The sequence below is a fragment of the Aythya marila genome (assembly GCF_965140915.1).
Source record: "Aythya marila genome assembly, chromosome: 18".
NCBI classification, from domain to species: Eukaryota; Metazoa; Chordata; class Aves; order Anseriformes; family Anatidae; genus Aythya; species Aythya marila.
Window position 1 is genome coordinate 10,502,119 of NC_139059.1, and position 12,743 is coordinate 10,514,861.

General features: G+C 47.5%; 1 protein-coding gene across 1 annotated transcript; it reads right to left on the reverse strand.

Moving 5' to 3' along the window:
* Window positions 1-1,446: 1,446 nt before the first annotated feature.
* Window positions 1,447-11,113, reverse strand: FBXW10B (F-box and WD repeat domain containing 10B; the record flags this gene model as incomplete). Its single annotated transcript, XM_082774609.1, has 13 exons — window positions 1,447-1,463; window positions 2,025-2,224; window positions 3,131-3,286; window positions 3,967-4,109; window positions 4,758-4,903; window positions 5,432-5,553; window positions 6,484-6,687; window positions 7,135-7,253; window positions 7,771-7,893; window positions 8,436-8,563; window positions 8,664-8,870; window positions 9,552-9,741; window positions 10,985-11,113. The coding sequence occupies 13 exons, from the start codon at window positions 11,111-11,113 to the stop codon at window positions 1,447-1,449; spliced, it is 1,884 nt and encodes a 627-aa protein (XP_082630735.1).
* Between the last annotated feature and the right edge of the window lie 1,630 nt (window positions 11,114-12,743).

The window sequence follows — 12,743 nt, forward strand, 5'->3', positions numbered from 1 at the left end:
GTGCAATGCCCACTGCCCTGGGGAGCCTGTTCCAGTGCCTAAGCATCCTCTTACACCCAGCCTGACCCTCTCCTGCCCCAACTCCATGCCGTTCCCTCAGGTCCTGTCGCTGTCCCCAGAGAGCAGAGCTCAGCGCCTGCCCCTCTGCTCCCTGTGAGGGAGCTGCAGGCCGCCATGAGGCCTCCCCTCGGCCTGCTCTGCTCTGGGCTGAACAAACCCAGGGACCTCAACCACTACTCACACGTCTTCTCCTCTAGACCCCTCACCATCTTTGTAGACTTCCTCTGGAAGCTCTCCAGGAGTTTTGTGTCCTTCTTGCATTGGGGTGCCCAGAACTGCACCCAGCACTCGAGGTGAGGCTGCAGCAGAGCAGGACAACCCCTTCCCTCCTTTCAGTGTCTGTCAAACTCTAAGATCCAACAGATTCTGAATTTAAAACCTGGGAGAAACTGTAAGTTTAGGAAAGAAATGCCATGTGACCAAGAACCACGTTTATTATCTCAGTGCTAACATTTTCAAATTCTAGGTTGACATGTTGCTGGCAGCAATGGGACAATTTCCATGTGTAATATTTTAAACAGGATTTTCTGAGTAGCTGCTATCTATAAATACTAAATACCTGAACATATTTTGTACAGAATTCTCCTGCACATGGTAAAGATATCAAAAACAGAACAAGGATATGGGAAAAAAAAAAAAAAAAAGCCTGGACACCAGAGAACAAGGCTTTATAGTTGGAGTTGATCACTTGTCCTATTTGATTGATCTAAAGCAGCTTTTGCAGACTCTGCAAATGATCTGTTGTACCACCGCAAACCTTTCATCCAAAATGGCTTTGTTTTCTAGAGATCGCTACCTTTTGTTTAATCCATTTATCCGTCTTAGGTGCACTTACTTGAAGAACCACTGCCCTACCTCGCTGTGACAAGTTCTTACCAGCACCTGCCAGGATCCTTACTGAACATGCTCTTGCTGGCCGTCTCAAAGCAAAAGCATGGGGCTGTTGGTTACCAGGAATGAAAAGCTCTTGCTGTTGCTGTGCCTGAACGTGGAAAGTCCTTGTGCTCTCCTGTTGCTTGCAAGCTGCTGTTTTTTTCAGTTCATCATAGAGAGATAGAAAACAAAAGAATACAACATCTCTAAGCTTTGCTGGTGTTAAAAAAAAATAATAAAATCTTAAAAACTGATGAGATTTCAAGTCTCTGGTTACTGCTTTACCTTTTATCACAGTTCTGAAGGTATAGGTGTTAAAAATAATGCACAAGTGTTTGAATTCAGAGACGACAGCAAAGACTGACTTTTAAAAAGTATTAATTGCATGTATATACAACCCATATTTTTGCCCCAAATATTAAAATATTCCATTCCCTTTTTCTGCAAACTGTACATCTTGCACCAAGTACCGCTGTATCAAAGTAGCTGGCATTTGATGGTCTGAAAACTTTCTCAGCCCATCAGTTTATCTGCAACATACAGTTTGATCACAGAACTGGAGAATCATGGAACTGTATTAAGTACCTACTGATTTCTAAAATCTACATTATATTACAATGTAAAAGGAGCCTCCTTATGTGCAATCACATTCCCCAGCAGTGGTAGATTCTGGATGCGGTGTCCAGTGCCTTTCTGGGGACTTTAATAAATAACACAAGCACTGAATCAACAGCATGTTTCCATGCACACCAGCTGTAAGAACATGAATAACACTACTGAAGTATTACTTAGCTGAAAAAATGACTATTGTCTTAAGTGTGTTGAATTTACACCAAACCTCTCTAGAAGTGCGAAGGTTTTACTAGAAGCAACAGAACCACTGAAATGCAATCTACCCAAATGTACTTTAAAAAAGTGGAAAGTCCAACTGTTGATTAGGATGAAGGCACTGGGTACTTGAAACTATTTCTAACTCATTTCAGAAAGCAAAGTCAGTGCATTGCAAAGACTGAGTGTAGTATTTTGAGGCACTCCACTGTGTTTTGGCAGGCAGCTGTGGATCAAGCAAGACAGCGTGAGCTGGTCAGCACCTTGCATCTGCAGAGCGAGGCGATGCGTCTGGCCGAGGGCGTGGCACTTGGTTTGCTGGGAGTGAGACAGTGTTCTGCTCAGAGGACAGGTCCCCTGCTTTTCCTTCCGCACCATCTCTCGGTCAGCAGCTAGGGTATAGTCCCACCTGACATCCTCAAACTGGAACATCAGCAGGCTACTGGGTGCATTGATCACCATCCTGGAGAAGGAAAGAGAAAGCTCGTCAAAGCAGAGGTATCATTAACACAGCAGATATTACCTAAAGGGCCCATTTGCTTGTGTGTAATACAAAACCTGAGGGTAATTAAATGGAACTGAGATAACAATCACTCCCCTTTAGGGAAGGGAAAAGCATTAGCACTTAGTCCCATCAATCAGATGCTGTACTTTTAACTCACAGAGTCTGCATGAGCTCTGTGGTGCTCTTCTAATTTCTCTCTACAAACAACTTCATTTAAAAATAATTAGGATGAAAGTTAGTGAAATTAATGAAATAATTAGGATGAAGCTGTCCCAACAGTGGAGTTAGATCAGTGTAATGCCAAAAGAAATTGTAGGTACCATATTATCAGGGACATTTAAACCTGAATTAGATGGGTGCCCTGGGTCTGGCTGAGATGGAGTTAGTTTTCTTCCTAGCAGCCTACCTACTGCTGTGTTCTAGAGTTGCGACTAAAACAGTGTTACTAACACACCGTTGTTTTAACCTATCACTTACACTGGAGCTGGGAACCACCTTTAGTTTAGAGGTGTGGGCATGAAGGAACCTGGAACGATTTTCCATCAGAGGGCAGGTAAAGACTTTGCCAGACCTTGGCTTGATTATTCAACCTCTTAAGAAATCTAGGTTCTGAAAGTGGCTTTACGGTTGGGTTTTTGTCTTAAATAGTAGAGAAACAGAAATGTATAGTCTGCTGAATGGACTAAGCAAATAATTTTCAACCATTTTTAATATGAATTAGTTACCAAAGCAGTCCATAAGCATTAGAGTCCTTTAAACCTTATTTGTTAGACAGACAGTAGAAGGAAAAATACTTAATTCTTTAAATTACAGCATAATCTACCTAATTCAGTAGAGAGACTGATGGCAAGTTTTGTCACCAACCTGTTTCCTGCAACACACAAAGATACTGGTTCCCCTCTGCTACTGGCCACCAACACTTTCAGGCAGCTTCCAGTCAGGTAGTTAAATATACGAATCTTTCCATCAGCACAGCCACTGACAACTCTGAGATACAGAAACTCCAGAGACAGAACTTCCCTGAAAACACAACATGCAACTGTTGGTATGATCATCATGCCTTCTTCACAAGGAGACAAGATCAGCTACCTCATCTTGCAGGAGATGCAGTTGCCTGCCTCCATAGCAAGCCAAAAAAAAAAAAAAAAGAGGAAAAAACCCAAACACCCAACATCCTCAGAACCACCACTGTGGTTATGACTTTCTATTCCATGTTAAGTTTCATTTTTATGTTTAGGAAAGTGAATGAATACACTAAGATGCAACATTTTCACAGATCTACAAAATGACATCACACATAGTTGGTAGAGTTCAGCACATAACACAGCCACTGCAAAAGAATACAGCATCTCTTCTTTACCAGTTAGCATGACATCCAGTTGGTTATAGGTTGGGATCCTTGAAGTTTTGGACTACACACTGTTACTGTCTTAAGTCACCCCTGTTTGTGAGCCAGTGGCTGTGTATTTGGTTGTTATGCCACAAACTTTGTTTATGACTATGGATTGCCTGACACTTTTTAAGATGACTGTTGAAGGAGGATATTTCAAGTTCTAGGACTGACAACTAAGCTATTTTGTGTTGCTGTAAGGGAAAAGTTGTTTGTTTGTTTGTTTGTTTTTGTTTTTTTTTGTTGTTGTTGTTGTTGTTGTTTTTTACAGTGTGCTGTTGAATACACCTTGAAACACACTGATACCTACTTTGGGTGGCGGAAGGCTGTTAGGCATCTCTTAAGATCTCCCACCATGCTCCATCCCAAGGCGTATCCATCAGAGCTTCCTGTGACGAGGTGCCACTGATCAAAGGACAAGCACTTCACTGGACCCTGGTGCCCTTCCAATATCTGAGAGTAAAAGAAAGAGATGCAACACTGCCAGCAGTCCGGATGTAAACATGCCAAGAGATCTTACGGCACTCAATTCCTTCCTCATATACTATATTGTTTTATCAGGTGTCAGTGCAATATACAAATATACCCTGGGGATAACTGCATTACTCTGACAGTCCCTTAAAAGTAATATTCTGGGCTTGCTGCTGATGAGTTTCCATCATCATTATATAAGCTCAGTAGATGTTGGTGTACTGGGATATTTGTGATCTGCTGGGTGTTCACACCAGAACAGTGGGCTGCCCTGACCGTGGTGGAAGGGCACCTCCAGCCCTAAAAGCTGTTAGTTAAACCCTCCCACTCTCCTCTTAGGTTCTGAATGTTCCTGCAAGAGCAGACAGATGCATCTACAAAGATTAAATAATGAATGCATTTAAAAGCAAGGCAAATCAAAAACCCAGATTAGAATATAGTTGTTTGAAAATCAGTTTTTAATATTATTCTTTTTATCTATAATCCTGCAGTTCATTAGCTTAGACTGTTTTGTCTTTTTATTTTTTAAGAAAGTCTTTGGAACAAGAAAAAGTCTATGATAAGATAGCATAGATGATTTTTGATAGTTTAGCACAAAGTTAGCACAAAGTTTCTACCTAAGAAACTTACTTTGACCAGAGCACCTGTCTCAGCAAGCCAGACTTTCACCAGCCCTCTGTCACAGCCGCTGACAACATGGACCCCATCCATTTTAACACAAACAACATTGTTGTGTTTTAGAGTCTTGAGACATACCCCACTATCCAAGTTCCACACTGTCAGGATTAAAGGGGAGAAATATTAGAAGTCTTCCCCAGTGGTATATTTTTTTCTGAGTGCAATATGAACTAAAAGATGCTACTGGAATTACAGCTGCACCTTGTACCTGCAGCTCTGCTTGGAGCCAGGTGTTGACTTAAGAGTGCAATTACATGGCAAATTTCTTAAATACAAAGCCCTGAGATGGCACATCCTTTTAATTCTTAATCTATAAGCAGGTAACAAGGCAACCTTTGGCAAAGCTGCAAGCTGATACCACTCTCCCAAGACCGGCCCTTCAGCCATAAAACCATTAAATCCAAATAAAAGCAACAGTAATAAGCATCTGCAGTGACACAGGGACCTTGTGTGTGCATATGTCCCCAGCTTAGATTGTTCTGGAAGCAGTAATACAAGACATTAAAATTCACCCTCTGATTTATACACTTGTTTTCAGACTCACACTGCACCCCACAACTCCCAGGTGCTCAGCCCATTTGCTGCTGCCATTTGCCCTTGTCTGTGCAGCTCCCCTTGGCTCTCACCTTTCACCATCCCATCTCTGGCTCCTGACACAAGCCTCCTTTCATGTACATCCAAGCAGATGATTGTCCCGCAGTGACCATTAAAGATTTTCATGCAAGCACCACTGAATATATCCCAGCATCTACACAGCAAGGATCAGAAAGGAAATCCAGTGATTAACAACTCGATTAATAACTTCTTATTTCCCACTTAACAGGCCCAGCTCATCTCACACCCATGCCAGGTCAAAATCAGGAGGCAGCCCACTGAGGTAATGAGGGATTCAGAACAATCAAGTCAGGCTTAGTGTTAAATTTTTACATTTAGTTTGTTCTTCCACCTCCAAATTGCCTGGAAATGTGTAGCTGGATTTCACCTCTGGCTTGGCTACTTTCAATTAACCTTCAAAAGCAGAGCTTTACAGATAAAGTTATTTCTTTACTGGCCGGTGCCAAGATGATTTCTGTCAACTTTATCTTGAGAATTCAAGCATGCACTTGAACAAACAGCCCTCTTGGGGAGGGGAAGGGCAGGCAGGACAGAGCCTGAATCGCTACAGCTCTTTCCCTTGTTGTTAAATGCTGTCTTTGAGGAAGATGTACGCTTGCCATGCCAGAGCTGAGGAGCTTCTCACCCCTCATCACAACACTCTTGAGATTCAATGATAAATAACATGTAGCAGCTGCTCATCTCCACTCCTTGTGTCAACACGCTGGACCTGGGCAGGAGCTACCAGGGTGCTGGATCTGCTCAGCACAACAAGACTTCTATAGTGTCATGGAGAAACAGGTACTGACCTCTGCAAGGCCAGAGCCTCACTGCAGGCACCTATCAGACACATACCTGGTGTTTTAAGATACAGAGGTTATAAGAAAGTATCTTCCTATTTTATCATTCAGTATCAGGTGAAACTGGAAAACAGGAGTTCTAGGGGGGATGTGTTTCATTATCAGCTTTCCTTTCTTTAGTACTCTAATGAAAGTGATGGGAAGGAGGATTCATAAAGATTGGGGTGGTTAAGCTCCATTTTTCATGGGGATGGTAGCTGAGGCACAGGCCCAGGGAAGCTCACCTGATGCTGAGGTCGAAGCTCGCACTAAAAACAAACCCTTTCTTCTCATCAAGGAGCAGTGCTTTGATGCTTCCAGCATGGCCAGAGAGCAGAGGTGGCACTTCTCTCATTGCTGATGTATCAAAAAGCCTCACTTTTTGGTCTGTAGAGCCAATGGCTACCAAGTCTCCACCGCTGTAGTGAATTACCCTGTTTTGGTCTGATCTGGATAAGAAACGGTGATTAATGTGAGCATTCGCCAGTTAACAAGGTCTAAAGGGGCTCAATACTGAGAGCTCCTCAAAGAGCAACTCGGTGGGCAATCTGCTTCAGGAGGCAGTTCCTCTGCAGGGCACCACAACCAGGTCCCTAGTTCTGCATACCCAGGTTTGTATCTGGAGGGTAAACTTGAAGAAGGGCAGGGGGTCCTGCCAGCCCCATATCCCTTGTGGTACTCCATAGACCCTAATCCTCGCAACTTCAAAAGTGACTGACCTTAGTATCTTTATAAAAAATGGATTTGATACTGAGGGCTGTTCATCAGTGACACTGAGACCCTCCTCCAGCCATACATGTCCACTAAAGGATTGCAAGGAACAGGACAAGTTTTCAGAAGCCAATGTTTGGCTCTACAGGGGTAGTGCAGAAAGCAGCCGGGCACAGCTTGCGTACCGGTCAGTGAGAACACGAATGTTGTAGGAGCCACAGAAAACGTTCCTCTCTTCCAGCTGGATCGTGTCAGTTTGCAGATCATGATAGGCTGCCTGCAGATTGCCCTCCTCCTCCTTCTCCTGATGGAAAGAGAAATAGGGAAGTGTTACTCAGGGTAAAGGGGAACACAGCATTACTCCACAGCATTAGCCATATCATCCACCACTTGCTCCCCAACAAGACCAATAGAGACAGAAAGTGCTGGTAAGGAACACCCAGCGTGCAGGAACTCCCTGGTTAGCACAGAGACAAGGGTTGTTATCCTTGCCTTGTTCTGTGGCAGTAGTGGAAGCCTTGACACCTGCACTCTTCATCTTTTGGGATAAAGGCTACATCTCTGTGCCCAGCCTTGCCAGTGCCACGGGGAGCAGCATTAGGACAAAGTAGAATTTCCTTCTGGGCATGGACGGTGGCTCCCTCCTGTGCAAGAAGGGGCTGAGCATGCATTGGTGCTTATGAACTGCTTGCAACTGTGCAAACCAGAAGAGCAAACTAAGTCCAAATTCACAGTCCTGTCTTTCAAGACCACCATGTCCTCCTTCCTCCCCAAATGCTGAGATGTGAAAAACCATGAAAGGCAAACCACCTCCAACATACCTTTGTTTTACCTTCACGACTGCGGCGTTTCACTTCAATGACGTGTCCTTCTTCATCTGATTGGGGAATTGTCACGTTGACTATTTTAGCATAGTTTGAAACTGCTCCCCTAGGGCGCAACCCCTAGGATAAACCAGCAGAGGCAATGTAGTCACTGCAGAGCCCACACACATGGACTTTACTCTTGCTTCGTCTGTGGTAGGTCTATACTAACCAGGGCAAACCTCTCTTCCCAGCATTGCTTTACCACCATCGCAACCACCATCTCTGGCTTCTCAAAAAGAAGCTTAGCATTTCCTTTTTCCATGTGGAGCAAATAAAGCTCATTGGGCAGAGCTACAGTCAGTCCCTATGGCAGCTAGAACAATCCCCACGAGTTCCTGTAAGTCCAATATTGGCATTTGTGACCAAACTGGGTTTACTTGATTAAGAATTCTTGATTTTGATCCATTTTTTACAGTTCCAGGCTCTCTAAAGGTCAGTAAAGGCTATTCTGTTCTGTTTGTGACTGTATGAACAACTAGCCTAGTTTTACAGATGGAAGGAGGAGGAACAGGGTGAAGCTGGGAGGTAGCCTCCCAAAATAGCACTTCCCTCTAATGGTCTGGGCAACAACAGCAAAAAAAATGAAGTATGTAGTAATGGCAGAAGTCCAGGCACCATACCTGCAAATACCGGATCTTATCCTGTACTAAGCCTTCACACACGTGCTCCCTCTCGACTTCTTTCACCAGAAAAGCCCAGTATCCACTCACAGCAGCACAAACTTTAAGGGATTTTTGATCCAAAAGCCCTGAGAATTAAGAGGACAGAGTAGTGAACCCCTGCCCGTGTCAGAGGTCATCTGTGACCCTTAGGGGAAACCATCCTTGGAAAATTAGGGGAAGCTTTACCCAGGATGTACTGGGAGAGGTAAACTGGCAGGCAGCGAATGAAGTCCTTGTACTTGACATGAGAGAGTGACTGGAGCGATGCAGAAGGCACAGTGACATCTCCATGGGCTAAGGATTCAGGAGGTGAGGCAGGTGCTGCATTCAGGCCGTCCTGGATGAGGCACTTGGTGTTTCGAGGCCAGAAGCACACTGCTGGCATTTGATGACCTAGAACCCAGCAGAATTCACAGCCTTATAAGTGCTTGAGCTTAGGTGGCCATTAACTGTACTGTTGGTAGGAATATAGTGCAACAGTTTTCTCTTTACAGATGAGATATTTCCCCTCTTCTACCTCTGCTACAGCAGTCACCAGCACAGGAAGGTGTCTGTCCTAGACTTAAGGGAGAATATCAAAACAGCCTTATGCCAAATACATCGATTTTTTTTTTTTTTTCTGAGTGGAAGACTCTTCCTTTAGCTGTTAGATTTCCTCTAAGAAAAATAGGATTTTTGTCATGACATTGCAGCAGGAAAGAGAAAAGGACAAATTTCTCTGTTTTTCCTTAGACAATGGAAAGGTGAATACAGCTTATGCCCTTCTCCCACCACTATTTTTTTTCTGACATCCACATCCACTACTGGTATCTTTGCCAACCTGCAGCTCCCCATGGTGTAGGGCTCTCCTTGTTTTTAGGGGCAGCACCATACACAGTGCTAGGCTGTCGAATTCTGATTGTGCTGATGGAACACCTTAAACCTAAGCGAGGACCTTGCTGCCCTCAGTGGGCAAAAGGAGGCACACCGTATCTCATCATGTCTAGGAGCATGGTCTCCACTGAAAGACCACCTCCTTCTGCATGTCACTGCTCTAAACTTTCCAGAAAAGCATTGCTGTGCTTTTTTCCCCACCCTCCAAAATATTCAGTGGTACCTGCAGTACCATGCTGGGCAACTCCTGTGGATGCACTTTGACTGTCACGGCGTGCAGAAGTGCCAGCAGGCTGAACTGGAAGTGGCACTGGGGAGCCGGACTGAGGACGACTGCTGTTGCTGCAGCTTCTTGGGGATCCAGGAGACGATCCGTCCGTACCTGCCTCCTCTGCAATAAAGCAGCACAGAGCAGAACCTCACAGTCACAGTAGGCACAGAGGCGAATTAGGGGACTGCGTAAGTTAAGAGTAGCATATTAAGCATCTAATAGGTAAATTACACAGTATTATTCATTCCATCCCTTCAACCTACACAGATTTAGCCCTTTCAGTGCTTTCTTTAGCACGGTTGTCGTGCCTTAAAACATTCAGCTCACAACCACCCCTCCCGCGACGTGCTGCCCACAGCAATTCCTCCCAGGAGGTTTTTCCATCTCCCCACCGCAGGCTGGGGTCCTCCTCCCGCTGGCGACCAGGCAGGACGATGAACCTCGTGTGGCCCTGGGGTTTCTCCCCACAGCCCGAACGGGAAGGCACAGAGACCCCAAAACCACGGCAGTAGTGCCGTGAGGCCAATAAAGCCACACCAAGGTGACCGGGGGCAGCCTCCTCCAGCAGCCCCAGAGGGGACAGCAGCACCGAGGGGGCTGCCCGGCACCCAGCTCGGAGCCCCCCACCCCTGCCTGGGGCAGCTCCCAGGGGCCGGCCCCGTCCCCCGGTGGCGGCTCCGGGCCCCGCTCACCCCCGGGGCCCCGCTGCCGAGGCCGGGCCGGGCCGCGTCCCCCCCGCCCCGCCGCCGCCATCTCGGGCGGCCCCGCCGCGGCTGCCAGGCGACCGCCGCCGCCTCCCGGCCCCGGGCTCGGCGCTTCCCTGCCCGGCTCCAGGGAACGCGGTGCGGGGCCCTGAAGCCCCCCTCGGGTGGCAGCAGGGAGGGGACAGCCCCTGGGTGCCGCCTGGGGTCTGGTTCCTCTTTGGTTGTAGCACAACGCTGAAGGGCCCCTGACAGCGAGCACAAGGTGGGCAGGAGGGAGCCGGGGGGTGTTTGGGAAGGGGCTGTGTAAAGGCGCTTTGTTGGTTTTGTTTGGTCAAAAACACGCTCCCAAGCTTCCCCGGATTGAAGGAAGACTTCATTTAACGATCCCACGAGTTAAAAATACATAAAAAGAATAAAAATACATAAAAAAGAATAAAAATACATAAAAAGAATAAAAATACATAAAAAAGAATAAAAGCCGTGGCATCCATTGTTTGGGAGAAGGTGGGAGGGCTGAGGTAGGAAGGCAGGAGGGCTGAGTGTCATGGAGCAGGCAGCACAGAGCTGCGCCTCCCCCAGGGCTCACCCCACAGGGATGGGGCACAGGGAGCCCCACGCACCCGGGGGCTCCCCCTGCACCCCACAGCTCTCCCAGTTACCGCAGGCAGGAGGCCCCATGGGATGGGCACACGTTCCTTTTTACCAGGCAGCCAGGCCTGCAGTGGCTCCAGGCCTGCTGCACGCAGAGCAAACGTGCCCTGTGGAGACGGTGATTTTGGGGCCGCCATCCCACAGACACCGCCGTGGTCACGTTCACTGTGCAGGATTTTCATGTGACTCCTTGGAGGAGCAAAGAGCCCGGCCTCAGCAGCCCCCCAGCACAGGGCTGTTTTCCTGCAGCAAATCCCCCACATGTCACCAGAACCGAGCACAGCACCGGGTGCCTCTGCAGGTTTGCTGGTCCCAACCGAAGCCTGGAGACCCTGCTGCAGCGATCACAACCCCACCTACAGAGGGGCATTTCTCACCCTGCACACAGAAATGTTCCTCTTACAGCACTACCTGGGAAATAATTATGTTTTATTTTTGCATCCACTGGGGACGGCAGCACCCCTCACCCTGAGGAAGTGCTGCCCTGGGCTGGAAGAAGCCCCCGGCACCCCGAAGCAGCACCCACACTGACCTCAGCTGTCCCAGAGCCAGCAGCCACATCTCCCCACAGTAGGGCTCCTGGCACCCCCTCTACCTGCAGAAGCACCCCAGCACGGCAAAGCCCACCAAAGCCAGCCGTGAAGACCCCCAAAAAACACCCACACACTGCTCCCTGCCCCTCTGCAGCAATCCTACCCCCCTTCCTGGGAGCATGCCCTGCTCTGCCAGTTTCTTCCAAAAACCCCTGAAATAAAATCACAGCTACACGGAGCTGAGCCGCACCCGAAGCTGTTTGCCAGAGGTAAATAGTGCTGTGAAGGCCATGGGAGAAGCACAACCCAGCAGCACGCTGGCTTTCTTATCTGCTCTGCTCTGCTCTGCCCTCCCACACTCTCCTGACCCACAACAGCTCTGGGCTGTGAAGCAGCCCTTGTACTGGGAGCAGGTGCTCCTTCCCCAGCCGCAACCATTTTCCTCGCCTGCGTGGTACCCCCAATAGCAAGAGGCTAGGGGTTCATGTTCTGAAGGAAGCAGTAAATTCCTGGGATACCGAAGATCCATTTGCAGTTGAAAGCCACATTGGCAAATCAGCTGTAACCAACTGAATGTTTTCCTGGCACAATCCATCCTGGGATACACACACAAAAAACAAACAAACAAACAAACAAAAATGGTTGGAAGGGGGGAAAGATGAGGACCCCCACAGAAGGGATGTGCAGCTGAAATCCCGTACCTGGGAGGTTTGGGGTGGGAGGGCCGGGATGCAGCAGGAAGCACCCTGGATTCCTGGGGCTGGCCGGGGACTCTGCGGCACAGCTCCTGAATAAACCATTCGAGGTGCCCGGCTGTGCAGTGCTGTGGTGTGAGCCCAGGCGGGGTCTGCATGCATCCCACTCATTTTCCCTTAGGGATTTAAAGAAAAATACCTTTTCTTTAAAGTCCCAATGTTTCCTAATAAAGACTAGAAATGTGCCTGGTGGCTGCCAACTCAATCCTTCATTGCATTGTAGGGTTAGTTAAAGGTGTGGCCCCCCTTAAGAAGAAAGGAGTGACTTTGGTGCAAATTCTTCTTGCTTCCCAAACCCAGCACCCCTCTCCTACAGCACATTTCCCCCCACTCATCCTCTTTATGTTATGGTTGTCCAAGTGGTGGCTCACAAGAGTTTAATCACCGTGCATTGTGGTTGCTCACACAGCGCTGTGAAGGGCAGTGAAGGCTGAGCACCGCCACCCTTACACCAAGAGGCACCACGAGTGTCCTCACAA